Below are 14,342 nucleotides of genomic sequence, written 5' to 3'. Positions count from 1 at the left end.
AATTACTTTTATACAAAGAGGTAGCATTGGCTGTCACTGGGCAAAATAGTACACATCATTAAGATGCACTTAAAGGGCATGTTAATGCAGCAACCGAAGCATCTGATCACAATCAGCATTCATCTGTCAAGAGCATGGCTTTTTTTTCAGCGGGAATGCAGGGGAACACAGTTCCGGCACCTCCAGCACTGAAGTTTCATAATGGCAAGGGGTGCTGCGGTGTGCTGGAGGATCTGTTGTTCCTGGCTGACTTGGTAATCTATTATCACTGAAGGGGATCTATTTTTGTGTGATGGTCTATTGTTGCTGTTGGGGATTTATTGTTGGTGGGGGTCAATTGTTCCTGGAATGTATCTACTGTTGAGGGAGGGGTCTATTGTCTATTGTTGCTGGCTGCTAGTAGATCTGTTGTAGATGCTGGGGGTTTATTGTTGCTAGGGTGGTATTTTGTTTTGGGGGTCCATTGTTGCTGGAGGAATCTATTGCTGTTGGGGGCACTGGTTGCAGGGGATCTATTTTTCTGCTTTTCATGTTGTAGTTACCAAATTCTTTCCAATTTTTTTAGCACCACAAAATGATACCTGGCTCTGTATTCCTAAAAGAAGTGGTACTGGGAGGTGGAACCAAAAGGTGGTGCTTCGAGGTGGGTAGGGAAGGGGAGACAAGAAGTGTCTCAGAAGGGCAGAGTTCCTGTACCTATTTTTTGAGAACAAAAGCATTGGTCAAGAGCATGCTAGACTATAAAGAATGAAAATGTCTGTTTTGTTGAAGTTTTTCCAATGTAGCCCATAGATTTATATTTATATATATATAATTTATTTATTTTTTTTTTTTGGGTCAACCAGTGGATTGAACAAAAATAACTTACCTTCTTTCCCCATCCACACATCCAAGGTGGATGGAGGAATCCTCCGGCTGAGCTATTGTATTCTGACAGCTGAGAGACTTCCCCACCATCAAAATACATTGATCAACATTGCTAGCTATAACCTGCAGTACTGATTGAGCAGGGAAAACCTGACAGAGCAGTTGTATAGAAGTCAATCGGTAGACTATTCTCTTTCAGTCTATCATGAGTGTTGCTGCCAGACTCATCCACCTCACCACCATTTAGTGTCCACTGCCCCTGTGCCAATCTCACCACTGGTTTCACAAGCCCTTCACAACTTCTCCAAAACCTTCCTTATTGCTCCTCCCAAAACCTTCTGCTCTCTAGCTCCCTGAACAGCTCCTCCAACAGAATCAGGTGCAGCTGTAGTGCAAATCGGGCTGCCTCTGATTTAGCAAAGGATTTGTGATGGTTTTTGTGAATCTCCAGCCCCCTTGGATGCAGGCCGAACAGCTAACTGCAGATCAGCTAAATGCAGATCTCTTAGACAGTTATACAGTGATCAGATTCTGTTTTTTCTCTCAAAGCACTCTCAATTAAAGGGTCAGTCCACCCTCTCAGATATAACTAGGGATGAGATTCAGGTCTGCCACCAACATAAATCCCCAGAATTTGCCATTCTCAAATTTTTGCCTGAAAATTTGCATGTTTTCCATTAGAAACAGGATACGTTTTAATGCAGTGCATAGTGTTTGCACTGGTCAGCTGGGTCACAAGAGCCAGTAATCCGAGGAATAAATAAATCAGCCACTTTGATAAAAGGGTGGACTCTCGGCAGCCATATTGTCAGTATGTGTTAAACCTGTTAGGGAAAGCTAACAACTGTAGGAGATTTTATTTATTTTTATGTTGCAATAGGTACGTCTCTCATGGCAGTTCATAGCGTTTTTTTTTACTATAGATTTTTTTTAATAGCCCTCCAAATAGTCAAAATTAAATAACAAGATGTACCATCAGTAGACTTCAGTGGTGTTTGCTGCAAATTTTTTGAACATTCCACATGTGCAGTTTTTGGTTGACTGAAGTGGGGTTTTATGTTGGTGCAGTGATATCTCTGAGCGTTTTTCATTAATCAAGCTGGAATCTTTTATATCATTTAATCTGTGTCGTTGCTTCTGTTTAGTGTGCAGCAACACCATTTCCATGTCATTAACCACTTCTGAACTGCTCATCCGCACTGTACTGCATATGAGTGGCCCATGCAGGCACAGCGACATAATGGTAAGTCGCTGCCTGCTTCCGGGTATAGGGTGCGTGCATGCACGCCTCCCCCATCCCGGCCAACCTGCTGTGATTGTACACAGCGGGTGTCTGTCAGCATGTCCCAGCCAACAATTCATGTCATGGTCTGAACCTGCTGATCGAAAATCAACACAGGGCTCTGTACAGAGGGAACAATCTCTCTTTCTCATACCTGCAAGGTCTTATAGTAAAAGCAGCACATATCATACATAGGCACACATTTAACCCCTTGATCACCCTAGATGTTAACCCCTTCCAAACCATTCCCCATTCATCCTGTGACAGTGTATAATATCATTGATCACTGTATTAATATCACTGGTGATGTCAGTGGCAGTTAGGAATTTTCTCCCAGCGTCAGTGTCAGATTGCCCACTGCTCTATCACAGTCCCATAAGTTACTGATCACCACCATATTAGTATATAACAAAAAAAATCCAATATATATACCACAGTTTGTAGATGCTATAACTTTCCCACAAACTAATCAATACACTTATGAAGATTTTTTTTTATACCAAAGACGTATCAGAATACATACATTTTTATTGGATATGTTTTATAACAGGAAGTACATTTTTTTCAGTATTTTTTCATTTATATAAAAATAAAAAAAAACATTGGTGAGCAAATACCACCAAAAGAAAGTTCTATTTGTGTGAATAAAATTATGTAAACTTTGGGTACAGCCTTGCATGACCGCGCAATTACCAGTTATAGTAGCGTAATGCGCGAATAGCAAAAAATTACCTGGTCATGGAGGGGGTAAAATCTTTGAGAGCTCAAGTGGTTAAAAGGGCATTTTTATTATTTTTTTTTTAAATATTGCTTATAATTTAACTTTTTTAATTCTTTCTTGCAGATTTCAGCAAATGAGATTGAAACCTTATTGATGAGGTTACCTCGAATGTTTAAACAAGAATTCACTGGTGTCGGAGCAACACTGGAGAAGAGGTGGAAGTTCTGTGCCTTTGAAGGAATCAAATCTACTTGACTATGCTCAGTGCTAAAGACATTTAGTGGACCTGCTGCAGCATGGCAGATATTTGAAGTATTCCATAGACAAAGGACATTTTGCAAGGCCAACGAACTTGAATTTTAGTTACATCTGTGATGTGCCCTTGTGTGTGAAGATGTCATTGTGCGCCAGTTTTGCAGCTTTTAATCAGATTTGTGATAGAACTCTTTACTGTAAAGATAACAGCAGGTGTTTCTGTTTAAATCTAGGTAGCTCTGAAATTGTGTAGTTACTACCGGTATGTAGAAGAGAATGAATAGGTGGACAAGCAACTACTGAAGATTATTATTATAGAATGACCCCAATATTTAACTTTGGATCTCTCGAATGAACCAGGAGCAGTATAGCTTGACAGTTAGGAATTTAATTGTCAAAAGTATCTTGGGTAAACCTAAGCAACCTGCAACTCTTCACCCTATGAGGTCATTTTACAAACACTTAATCCATGCAATATTTTCATTCACATGCACCATTTGTTCAATTTCATAATCAAAACCTATGTTTAGTTTACTAAAAAATCTATTGTATAGGTCAGATAAATTTACTGCTTGCATGTTATTTTAAAACATTTTGTAATAATTTTCTTTCTAAAAGTCAATTCATGAAAATCGCAGTAATACCTTTCACTCAGCCTTTAGCTGTTGTTAACTGTGATCTACGATAAGTTTGAGTAAAACAAGGAGCAGATTAAAAAAAAAAAAAGAGACCATTTGCACACCTATGTGATATTTGTGCACGCTAATTAGACCTAAAAAACGTAATTTTGATTTAGAAAAAAATAAAAAAAATAACTACTATGGCTTAGGGAACTGACTCCTTTATGTGAGTGTCCTGGGCAATAATGAGGAAGAGGAGCTAAATTTAGACTTGATGAACTTGAAGTTATCATGTGCATTTATTTTTGAAACCTTATATGGAGCTTCAGCCCAAACTTTTTGTATACGTGGAAACAAGTTAGAACTTCTGTCAAGTTTTATTTGCTGTTTTTGCCCCTCTTGCAGTCCTTCAATCCTTTTACTTTCTGTCCTGTTGGCTAATGGGCAGCACAGTGGCTTACTGGTTGGCAATTGTTTTGAATCCCAACCAGAACTCTACCTGCATGGAGTTTTATGTTCTCCCTGTGATTGCATAGGCTGGTTTCCTCTTATACTCCAAAGACATGCTGGCAAGTTAATTGGCACTTGTCCAAATTGGCCCTCGTATGTAGGCATATGAGATTGGAATTTTAGATTGTAAGCTCTTTAAGGGCATGGACTGATGTGAATGTACAATATGTAAAGTGTTCTGAAAAAAAATTGTAGGCGTTATATAAATAACTGTACAGTGCAACAGAAGGTAAATATCCTAATTTTGACTGCATTGACAATTGTTACTGAATCTCAACAAGTAATATGACATAATCTCCCCAATGGGGATACATAAAGGAATAGGAAAATTTGACAGAGGTTCTGTTCAAACCCTTCCCCACTCATCCAAAACTAGTAAAAAAAAGCCCACTGTCTAGAATTCTACTTGAAGGATGTCCATAGCTGAGCTAGTGGTGATAAAATTGCCTTAACCAACACTATATAGACAATAAAACCATCATCTTCTACTCACACCAAGACTTTCTAACAAGTTGGAACAACTGTGGGCTACAACGATCCTCACCCAGTCTTACCTTGTCATGTATGGGCTCCCCAAACACTTCCAGATATTACATAGAGCTGCACTGTGGAAATATCTCTATTAACTGTTTACTGCTCCTTTGCAGTTACTACATTTGTACAGGTGTGAAATAGACCTACCATTAAAAACAAAACATTACATCAATAGAACTCATTGTCAAGCAATTTACCTAATTTACAAAGAAAAAAAAAATGTTTCTTGCTGGGAATAACATATACTGCAATGAGCTTCATCATGTCACTTATAGTCTAGGTGGGTATGTGACCTAATTAGAAACGGCAGAGAGTCTAATGCTTCCATTCAGACAGACCTTATCAGTCGGAAGCAGAACCAGTATATGTCATGAGCAAATATGACTCCCTCATATAGAACAAGGTTTTTAAAATACCTGTAATTAATAGCATTAATGGCTGCAAAGGGTTTTATTATTTCAGGCCGAAGAGAGTTGTTAACTAAGAAGGTGGCTGAAGTTTGGTCCATACCATATGATACTGTTTACATAATTGTATTAGGCAAAGATCAGAATTTTTGTATGTCCTTCATTACTCATTTGAAATTTTTTTCACACCTTCCAGCCAGAGGCCTATACTAACTGAAGAGCTACAAGTTGCCTACAGCTGACCTCCAGAGAAGATACTTGAATGTTTGTAGTAATGAAATGTATCCAGTTGTGCTTAGCATTGCATCCCTTTTATATATTTATACACAGTAAACTATTGCTCACTTGGCTTATCTGAGCCAACTGATGAAATGTCTTTCCATTATAGCTGACTTTTCCAGTGTTATGATTTTAACATAATTAGCTTTAGTTGCATATGTTGGTAAGGAAATCTTGCATATTGTTATTTTTTCCATTATTTAAAACAGGGAATATTTGTCTTTCCAGGAGAGATTACACAATTTAAACTGCTCTGTAAGAGGAAAATAAATTATTTTTTTAACGTAATCTGAACAACAGTCTACAGTGTGACATTCTATATTGTAAATGTATCTTCCAGCTGTAAATATTGAATAACTTGTTTTTTTCTCTGTAAGGGTATGTATTATATTCAGATATATGCATCAGATATTCCGTTGCATTGTTATCAAATTTTATATTAAATATTTGAAAAATGTAATAAAAAGCTTTTTTTCAGTAAGTATTATTGTACAGACAATAGTGCAATGTCGTTCTTTATATACTGTATAACATTAGGGACTACTAGGTCATAGCTTAATTCTGGAAGTGAACTAGTTGCAAAGACAGTCTGGGCACAGAGGGGTGTCTAAGCACCCGAGTTGTTGAAATGGTATTCTGCCCATCATTTGACCCCTTTTGTGGCAGGAAGGCATGCTGGGGAAAGCTATATAGCTCAATAGAGCTCAACAGGCAGCCCGTCATTCTCTGCACTGGGAATGTTTGTGGAGCACATAGACATGTACTGCCATGTGAAATGTTCATACATGTCTATATCTTAAGCCCCATACACACAGGTTGAATATCAGGCAGTATTAGCTGGTTCAACATAAACCGGACAACATTCGGCCCATGTGTACGGTAGCTGGCCTGACAGAAGTCAGACCTTCATCCAGCTTCTATCGAAGGCACATGACCAAAAAAAGATCTGCTGATTGACTTCTAATCAGCGCTCTCAGCCAGTGGCTTAGTACGTAGTGTGTATGGGGCATTCATCTTTTAAAAAATAGACAGTTAATTTACAATATAATGAAAACATTGTCCAGCCAAAGAAAGCAACATGACAGGTTGCAGATGGCTAGCAAGCATTTTAAGGTTCCTAAGCTTACATTTAAAATGTTAGCCTGCCTCCCCAGAATGTTTGTGTAGCTCTTTAAAATAAAATGCCAGGGTTCTGGTTATGTGGTCAATGTTCAAGCTTACTAGGAAGCATCTTTAAGCAAAGCCTGAACACTATCTCAGAGGTATGGGCATGCATAATGCAAAACACTATAAAAATATAATCATACATCACAGGACACAGATTCATGACTAGTTGGGTTAGGATGCCACTTACAAGTGAATGAACACTGGCCAAAAATAATGCAGGAATCCCTGCCCATGGATAACCTTTTCCAGTTCAACTAAACCTCAGTTCTTGGCTTGGGTCCTTAGGTGATGGATGTACCTACCTATAACACTGAAGAATCCTTCAGTGGGCTTTAGTTCCCCTATTTCTCTGCCCATTCTAACACTTTTGATGGGATAGAGGAGGACTTTATCCAGATCATTTAGGGCAGTAGGCTAAGAGAGAACTGTACCTGGACCCTGCATTCAAGAGTAGGAACAATCTATAAAACTGTGGATCAGAACTGGATTCTACAGCCAGCAATCTCCAGGGTAAACATGCAAGGTGAATTCACTGACCGGCTTCTCTATGAGTCCAGGGTGGGAGAGGGTGCCTATCCCTCAGCGAGAGAGTAAAGTCTCTGAAGGCTCTGCTGGCTGTGCCCACTGTAATGGGCAAATATTTGGTCTACTGGCCCTGCAGCTTAGACTGCTCAGTGCCTCTGGACTATGTGGAGCAGGTGGCAGTGTTTCCCTATAGTGTTTGTGTATTGATGCTGTTTGGCTTTTTTTTTACTCCGCATTGGGATACACTGCAGTAGTGCTAAAAAGGGGCAGACCAGCATAGAACACATGTACAATGACATCATTGGTTCCCTGGGCACAGCAACACATGCTTTACAGGCTCCTACAGCTCAGTAAGCCATTAGTTTGGTTACCCTGCTAGAACCCCTGCATGACACAGCAGCTTTCAGCACAAAGGTCAACAAGTGTTTGGGGACACTTGTTCATAGGGAATGACTGTCACTTTGGTGTTTTGGATTGTGCCTACACACCTCTCAGTTGGGTGTCCACACCCCTTGGGGTATAAAAGGCCTACAGATCCTCAGGAAGCAAAGGACTTGCACAGGGAGAGAGGTGGGTGTAGGACAATGGGGTGGGCTCCCAAATACCCCTATCAGGTACAGAGGACTCCCTGCACAGTTCACCTTGCAATGGCACACCAAAAGGGTCAGATTAGCTCTGAATTTCTGCCCCTATCTGTTATTTCCACTGCCTCGGGGTCACAATCCTCTACTTTGTATCTTAGGGGTACTCACTGGCTTTGAATGCATGGGATGCAAGCATGGATGCTCTCCCTCCCATCCTCCCCTTTTTGGGGAGGATGAAGCATCAGAGGATCATCCTCAAGCTGAGAAAGAGAAGAAAGCTATTGAGACTCTGGAATCCTCTGTTGATAAGTTTTCCCTGGAGATTTCCAATAAAAGTAAAAAGTATTGCACTTACAAATAAAAAAAGGATAAAAGCATATCTACAGAGTTTCCAGTAGGTTACAGCTTTCCAGGTGGGCGATGATATGGCAGCAAGCTCCTCTGCGTCGATGCACCATCAGGCGCTTGAACCAGGAAGATAGCCGAGAGGAATAAATAGGAAGACCCTGGAGAAATGTGTGTAATACAGGTTGCAGCCACTGTGGATCACACAGAATAACTTTGACTTGGCAGTGGTGATGACATCATCTGTGGCGTGAAGTGGCAGTGCATTTCAGGGCAGAGACCCCTTTCCTAAGCCTGCCCAACTGTATTTGTATGGGAGGAGCGCACCAACCATACTCCCTGTGGAGCTGCAAACTCAGCAATTATCAAGCAGGAAAAAGAAATCATAATGCAGCAGCAATATTATAAAATCATGGCATGCACAAGAATGTGAACAAAAAAAGGTGATTAAAGAGTTTTAAAGGATATACAGTTGTGTTCAAAATAATAGCAGTCAGACATCACTAACCTGATCAATCACTGTTTTTGGTAGAAATGATATTTCTACATGGCAAATAATTTACTAGCAGGTGTAGTAGAGTAATAGAAATCCAACAGACCCAACAGTCATGACATGCATGCTGCTGATTCTGTGTCATTGAATCACTAATTGAAAGGGGCATGTTCAAAATAATAGCAGTGTGGAGTTCTATTAGTGAGGACATTCATTCTTTGAAAAACAGGTGGCAATTATTGCCCTTATTTCAAGAAGGAAGGCAGCAAATGTTGTACATGCTGGTTACAGTGCATTTCTCTCTGAAATTCTGAGGAAAATGGGTCATTCCAGACATTCAGAAGAACAGCGTACCTTGATTAAAAAGTTGATTGGAGAGGGGAAAACATATAAAGATGTGCAGAAAATGATAGGCCGCTCCGCTAAAATGATCGCAAATACTTTAAAATTGCAACCAAAACCTGAAAGACGTGGAAGAAAGCGAAAAACTACCATTCGAATGGATAGAATAGCCAAAATGGCAAGGACTCAGCCAACAATCAGCTCCAGGAAGATCAAAGAAGGTCTAAAGTTACCTGTGAGTACTGTTACAATTAGAAGATGCCTATGTGAAGCCAAGCTATCTGCAAGAAGCCCCCGCAAAGTCCCACTGTTGAAAAAAAGACGTGCTGAAGAGGTTACAATTTGCCAAAGAGCACATTGACTGGCCTAAAGAGAAATGGCGCAACATTTTGTGGACTGATGAAAGTAAGATTGTTCTTTTTGGGTCTAGTGGCCGGAGACAGTTTGTCAGATGACCCCCAAACACTGAATTCAAGCCACAGTACACTGTGAAGACAGGGAAGCATGGTTGCGCAAGCATCATGATATGGGGATGTTTCTCATACTACGGTGTTGGGCCTATTTATCGCATACCAGGGATCATGGATCAGTTTGAATACATCAGAATACTTGAAGAGGTCATGCTGCCTTATGCTGAAGAGGAAATGCCCTTGAAATGGGTGTTCCAACAAGACAACGACCCCAAACACACCAGTAAACGTGCAACATCTTGGTTCCAGACCAACAAGATTGACGTTATGGAGTGGCCAGCCCAATCCCCGGATCTTAATCCAATAGAAAACTTGTGGGGTGACCTCAAAAATGCAGTTTCTGAGGCAAAACCAAGAAATAGAGAAGAACTGTGGAATGTAATCCAATCATCCTGGGCTGGAATACCTGTTCACAGGTGCCAGAAGTTGGTTGACTCCATGCAACACAGATGTACAGCAGTTCTCAGAAACAGTGCTTATACAACTAAATATTCATTAAGTGATTCAAAGGAAAGCAAAATCTTCAAACATTTTTCAGTTTATATAGTGAATGTTTGAGTTTGTAAAGAAGAACACAAACACTGCTATTTTTTTGAACAGTCTAATATTCACTTTTCTTCAATTTTTTTTAGAGGAACACAAATTTGATATATTTTTCTTCATGTTTTGATTTGGAATAGAATGTGTAGTGTTCCCAATGCATTTGTGTGTATGCAAATAAAAGCTATTAGAAGGATTTTGAGCTTTATTCACTTTTTTCAACACACTGCTATTATTTTGAACACAACTGTACATGTGGCCATGGAAGCTACGAATATCCCAGAAAAAACATGCCAGCAAAAACACAATGTACCACTGAAAATATATAAATACACCAAATTTTACATTACTGTGTTGATCTCTAATTCTTTATTAAGGCTTGAAGGATAGAATGAATATAACATTTATATCCAGTATGTTTCCTTTTCATGAAGCTTCTTTTTTTATTTTTTTCAAAATTATACTTACCTAGGTGGATGCAGCATTGATCAGTTGCTGCATCTGTCGCCACCAGCCCCAAGCCTGAGAATTGGAGAATTGAGGGATCAGATACCCTTGATCATTCAGTTCTTCCTGCTGAGCAGAGAGTGGTGACTATCAGTTACTACTGTCTGCTTTGCCCCCCCCCCTTCCCAGCACTCACTGGAACGCTGGGCTATGGAGGGAGTGGGAGCGGCTGGCTTAGGCTCTCAGTGGATCGCTGAGAGGCTGAGCCAGCTGACGGTCCAGGGATCTAAGTGGATACCAACTTTAAAGTCGGGATCTTTCCTCAGCCTGGATTGGCTGAATGACGTCAGCAGACAGTGTAGTTTAGCCTGCTGTCGCCTGAAAACAGGTCACAGGAGTAGGTATAAAAAGTAAATGTGAGCGCAATCAAATATTGATCGTAAAGAAGCTGCTAGCATAAAAGGCAAACCTCAACACCTCAAGGGAATATAAATAAATATGCAGCGCTAAAAGGTATGTATCATGATATAAAACCAGTAAAAAAACATTAAAATTGATGTAGCAATATTACGTTTATAAGTGACGTGACTAGAGTCCCATAATGGTATTAATAAGTCCAAAAGATAGTGGTGTTCATAAAAACTGGTAATAAGTGCTTCGTGACTTATAAGTGCCAAGGTCTGGTAAGGTGATGCACTTACCAGAAGTACATATATAATATGAGCATTATATGTATAATCCTTATGGTGGAGTCATTGGGATCTGGTCCGGGACTGCGGTGTCATCAGGCTCAACAGTGGACACACAAGATGATATCTCACACTCAGGGGTCTCACTCCGCTCACAGACTCATCACACAGCTTTAGATATTAACTCCACACTCCCAAATGGCTCCACCTTGTGAGGCTTGCAATGAACAAGCCAGGGCAGAAAATGGTGCTAATAGTGTAGTACCATTTTTATTAAGATATGAAACAAATCCAGAATAAGATAAACAACTCACATGTGATCAAAGAGTGGCCTTCCTGATGGCCATGTACAGCTAGGCGTCAAAACTGGAGGGCTCGTCTGATGCGTTTCGTGCAACAAGCACTTTGACAGTGGTACTACACTATTAGCACCATTTTCTGCTCTGGCTTGTTCATTGCGAGCCTCACAAGGTGGAGCCATTTGGGAGTGTGGAGTTAATATCCAAAGCTGTGTGATGAGTCTGTGAGCGGAGTGAGACCCCCGAGTGTGAGATATCATCTTGTGTGTCCACTGTTGAGCCTGATGACACCGCAACCCCGGACCAGATCCCGATGACTCCACCATAAGGATTATACATATAATGCTCATATTATATGTACTTCTGGTAAGTGCATCACCTTACCAGACCTTGGCACTTATAATATAAGTCACGAAGCACTTATATACCAGTTTTTATAAAACCACTATCTTTTGGACTTATTAATACCATTATGGGACTGTAGTCACGTCACTTATAGACGTAATATTGCTACATCAATTTTAATGTTTTTTTACTGGTTTTATATCATAATACATACCTTTTAGCGCTGCATATTTATTTATTTAAGGTCACAGGAGTGCAGAACATACTGCACTCCAGTGATCCACAGAAGTACAGCCAAGTGAGCTTTGGCTGTTCTCCTTTAAAGCATCCTGCTTTAGTGACATTATTTGGGATGACCTTTATGACCCATACCCTGAGTCTTTCTGTACTTTGAGCATGTTTCTGTTTGAAATGGTGAGGAACACTATGCTCCACATCCCCTTGTTCCACACACCGTCTGGTTCACTGTGGCTGAATGGTTCTCTCAACATATAAAAATCCACAAGGGCAATTCAAACAGTACACAGTGTAATTTGTGGAACAATTATAGAATTTCTGGTAAACTCTTTATGGCCATGCACTACAAACACATATCAGGCATAGTTTTTTCTTGCACTGAAACATCCCAGTATGGTTGCCAAACAAGTTTACCCCTTGTATACAGTTTTTTTTCCTTCTAGAGATGTTGCTGGGAGATATCCTACTCTTGAGATTTGGGACCATACGATATGCAAATTTGGGTTTGGATGGAAGTATAAGGGATCACATTTTAAAATGGACCAATATCTGGAGAAGACACCTTGGTTTTGTACTGGATGTGAAACTGGGTGGTGAATCTCATTTCGTTCTCTGTGGGGACCTTTATCTCATTTTTTAGTGGCTGTTTCATGGACATATACATGTGATAAGCTTCCTCTACCATTTTTATAGAATATTTTCTGATAATGTTTGTTTTAGAATGTTGCTCTGTCTATATAGTCTCTTTTCTGGTAAAATGTTTCCACAATCTATAAAATTGGCTTTTAGGTATGTTTTTCCTCCACAAAGAGCAATGACATCTGATGGTGTGGATGTAAAAGTTTCCTAACAGGTTTGAAGTGGTTGGTAAAAATGATCTTATCCTCACAAGAACTAAACCCAAAATCAAAAATACCATGGAGTTTTTGTCTGTGATGTGCTCCCATAAGCCCATTGGTTGATCCGGATAACTGGGTGTGAAATTTGCACCCATCACAGTTCCTTTCATCTAAAGGTAAAACACATCCTCAAAAATTAAATAGTTGTGTGTTAGGCAAAATTCGATGACTTTCAAAATGAATTTGGCCTGTTTATAGTTCAAGTCAGAGTCTGAAGAAAGGAAATGCTGTAGAGCCCAAAGCCAACTTCATGAGGGATTTAAGTATACAGGGAGCTAACCTTGAGAGAAACCAAAAACTAATATCTACCGCAGTAGGGAACAGACACAAAAAAGTTTATTTGGCGCATTTGAATTTTTTTATACACATGATTACGTAGAAAATATTATAATTCTACTTTTATAGTAACAAGGGGCATTACATAAGTAATTATTGTTATGAAGTAATTCCTCTAACACTTTTTGAACATCTTGTTTATCCTCATCCCATTCTACATCAGGAAATACAGGACTTTCATATATACAAGTGGAGCCAATATCACTGGGTTTGTAAGTGGAATAGAATCTTTTAACTGTGAGATTCCTAATGAACCAATTAAGATCTCTGAATAAGATGAAAGGATTGGAATACATTGTAGGAATAAAATTTACCCCATGGAAAGTAAAGAATGTTTAGATTCTGACAAATGATTTGAAGATTTGTTTTTTATAATGGATGAATTCGCTCTTTTTCATGATTTCCTCTTTTCCTTCCTCTTCTTCAATTTTTTTTTTTTTGAGACAGGAGAGGACGGACCCTAAAAAAGAAGATGCGTCACTGGCTGGAGCGGTAATAACTAGGACAGTAGTGATTAGAGGAGTAGTGACTGAAGCAGTAGATGGAAGCTTACTGGCATTACTTTCTATAATGGTCTTAAACGTATTGTTTGGGAACTCCTTACTACAAGGAACTATATTGCGTGACAGAGAACATGAGAGCAAGGAAGCAAAAGAGGTGCTGTTGTTATTAACAATATCTTTTTTCATGTTACTGTTCAGAGCGGCCAGGCAGGTAGGTGCAGTGGATAAAAGGTAGATTTTAGAGGTTCAAATATAAGTTACTGTATCACCCAATATACAGTTGTGGCCAAAATTATTCAACCCCCACTGAAATTGAGTGTTTTGGCCAGTTTGACATTGCTTTTGATCATTCAGTCATCTTGCTTACATTTACATTAAAGAGGCACTTGTAGGTCAGACAAATATAACATAACAGTTATAATGAAATAACCACAAATGTCTTTTCTGTGCTCACAGCATTATCAGTTTTATTCAACCCCCAAGTGACATTCAATCTTAGTACTTAGTACAGCATCCTTTTACAGTTATAACAGCTTTTAAACGTGAAGCATAGCTTGACACAAGTGTCTTGCAGCGATCTACGGGTATCTTCGCCCATTCTTCATGGGCAAAGGCCTCCAGTTCAGTCACATTCTTAGGCTTGCGC

General features: G+C 39.6%; 1 protein-coding gene across 5 annotated transcripts in view; it reads left to right on the top strand.

Annotated features, from left to right (window-relative positions):
• Window positions 1-5,956, top strand: part of ENOX1 (ecto-NOX disulfide-thiol exchanger 1) — a 745,756-nt gene extending 739,800 nt beyond the window's left edge. For 3 of the 5 annotated variants that reach the window (XM_089668837.1, XM_089668835.1, XM_089668836.1), the window contains exons 18-19: window positions 566-643; window positions 2,994-5,956. In XM_089668837.1, the coding sequence (XP_089524963.1) occupies window positions 566-643; window positions 2,994-3,125 (210 nt within the window). In that variant the 3' untranslated portion in view covers window positions 3,126-5,956. The remainder of the gene's footprint in view (window positions 1-565; window positions 644-2,993) is intronic. The other 2 variants (XM_089668838.1, XM_089668839.1) reach the window with 1 other exon arrangement.
• The last annotated feature ends 8,386 nt before the right edge of the window (window positions 5,957-14,342 follow it).

Source organism: Staurois parvus, unplaced genomic scaffold (genome assembly GCF_062004578.1).
Source record: "Staurois parvus isolate SC_StPar_1 unplaced genomic scaffold, SC_StPar_1.0 ptg000064l, whole genome shotgun sequence".
NCBI classification, from domain to species: domain Eukaryota; kingdom Metazoa; phylum Chordata; class Amphibia; order Anura; family Ranidae; genus Staurois; species Staurois parvus.
This window is presented reverse-complemented; position numbering and strand designations above follow the sequence as displayed.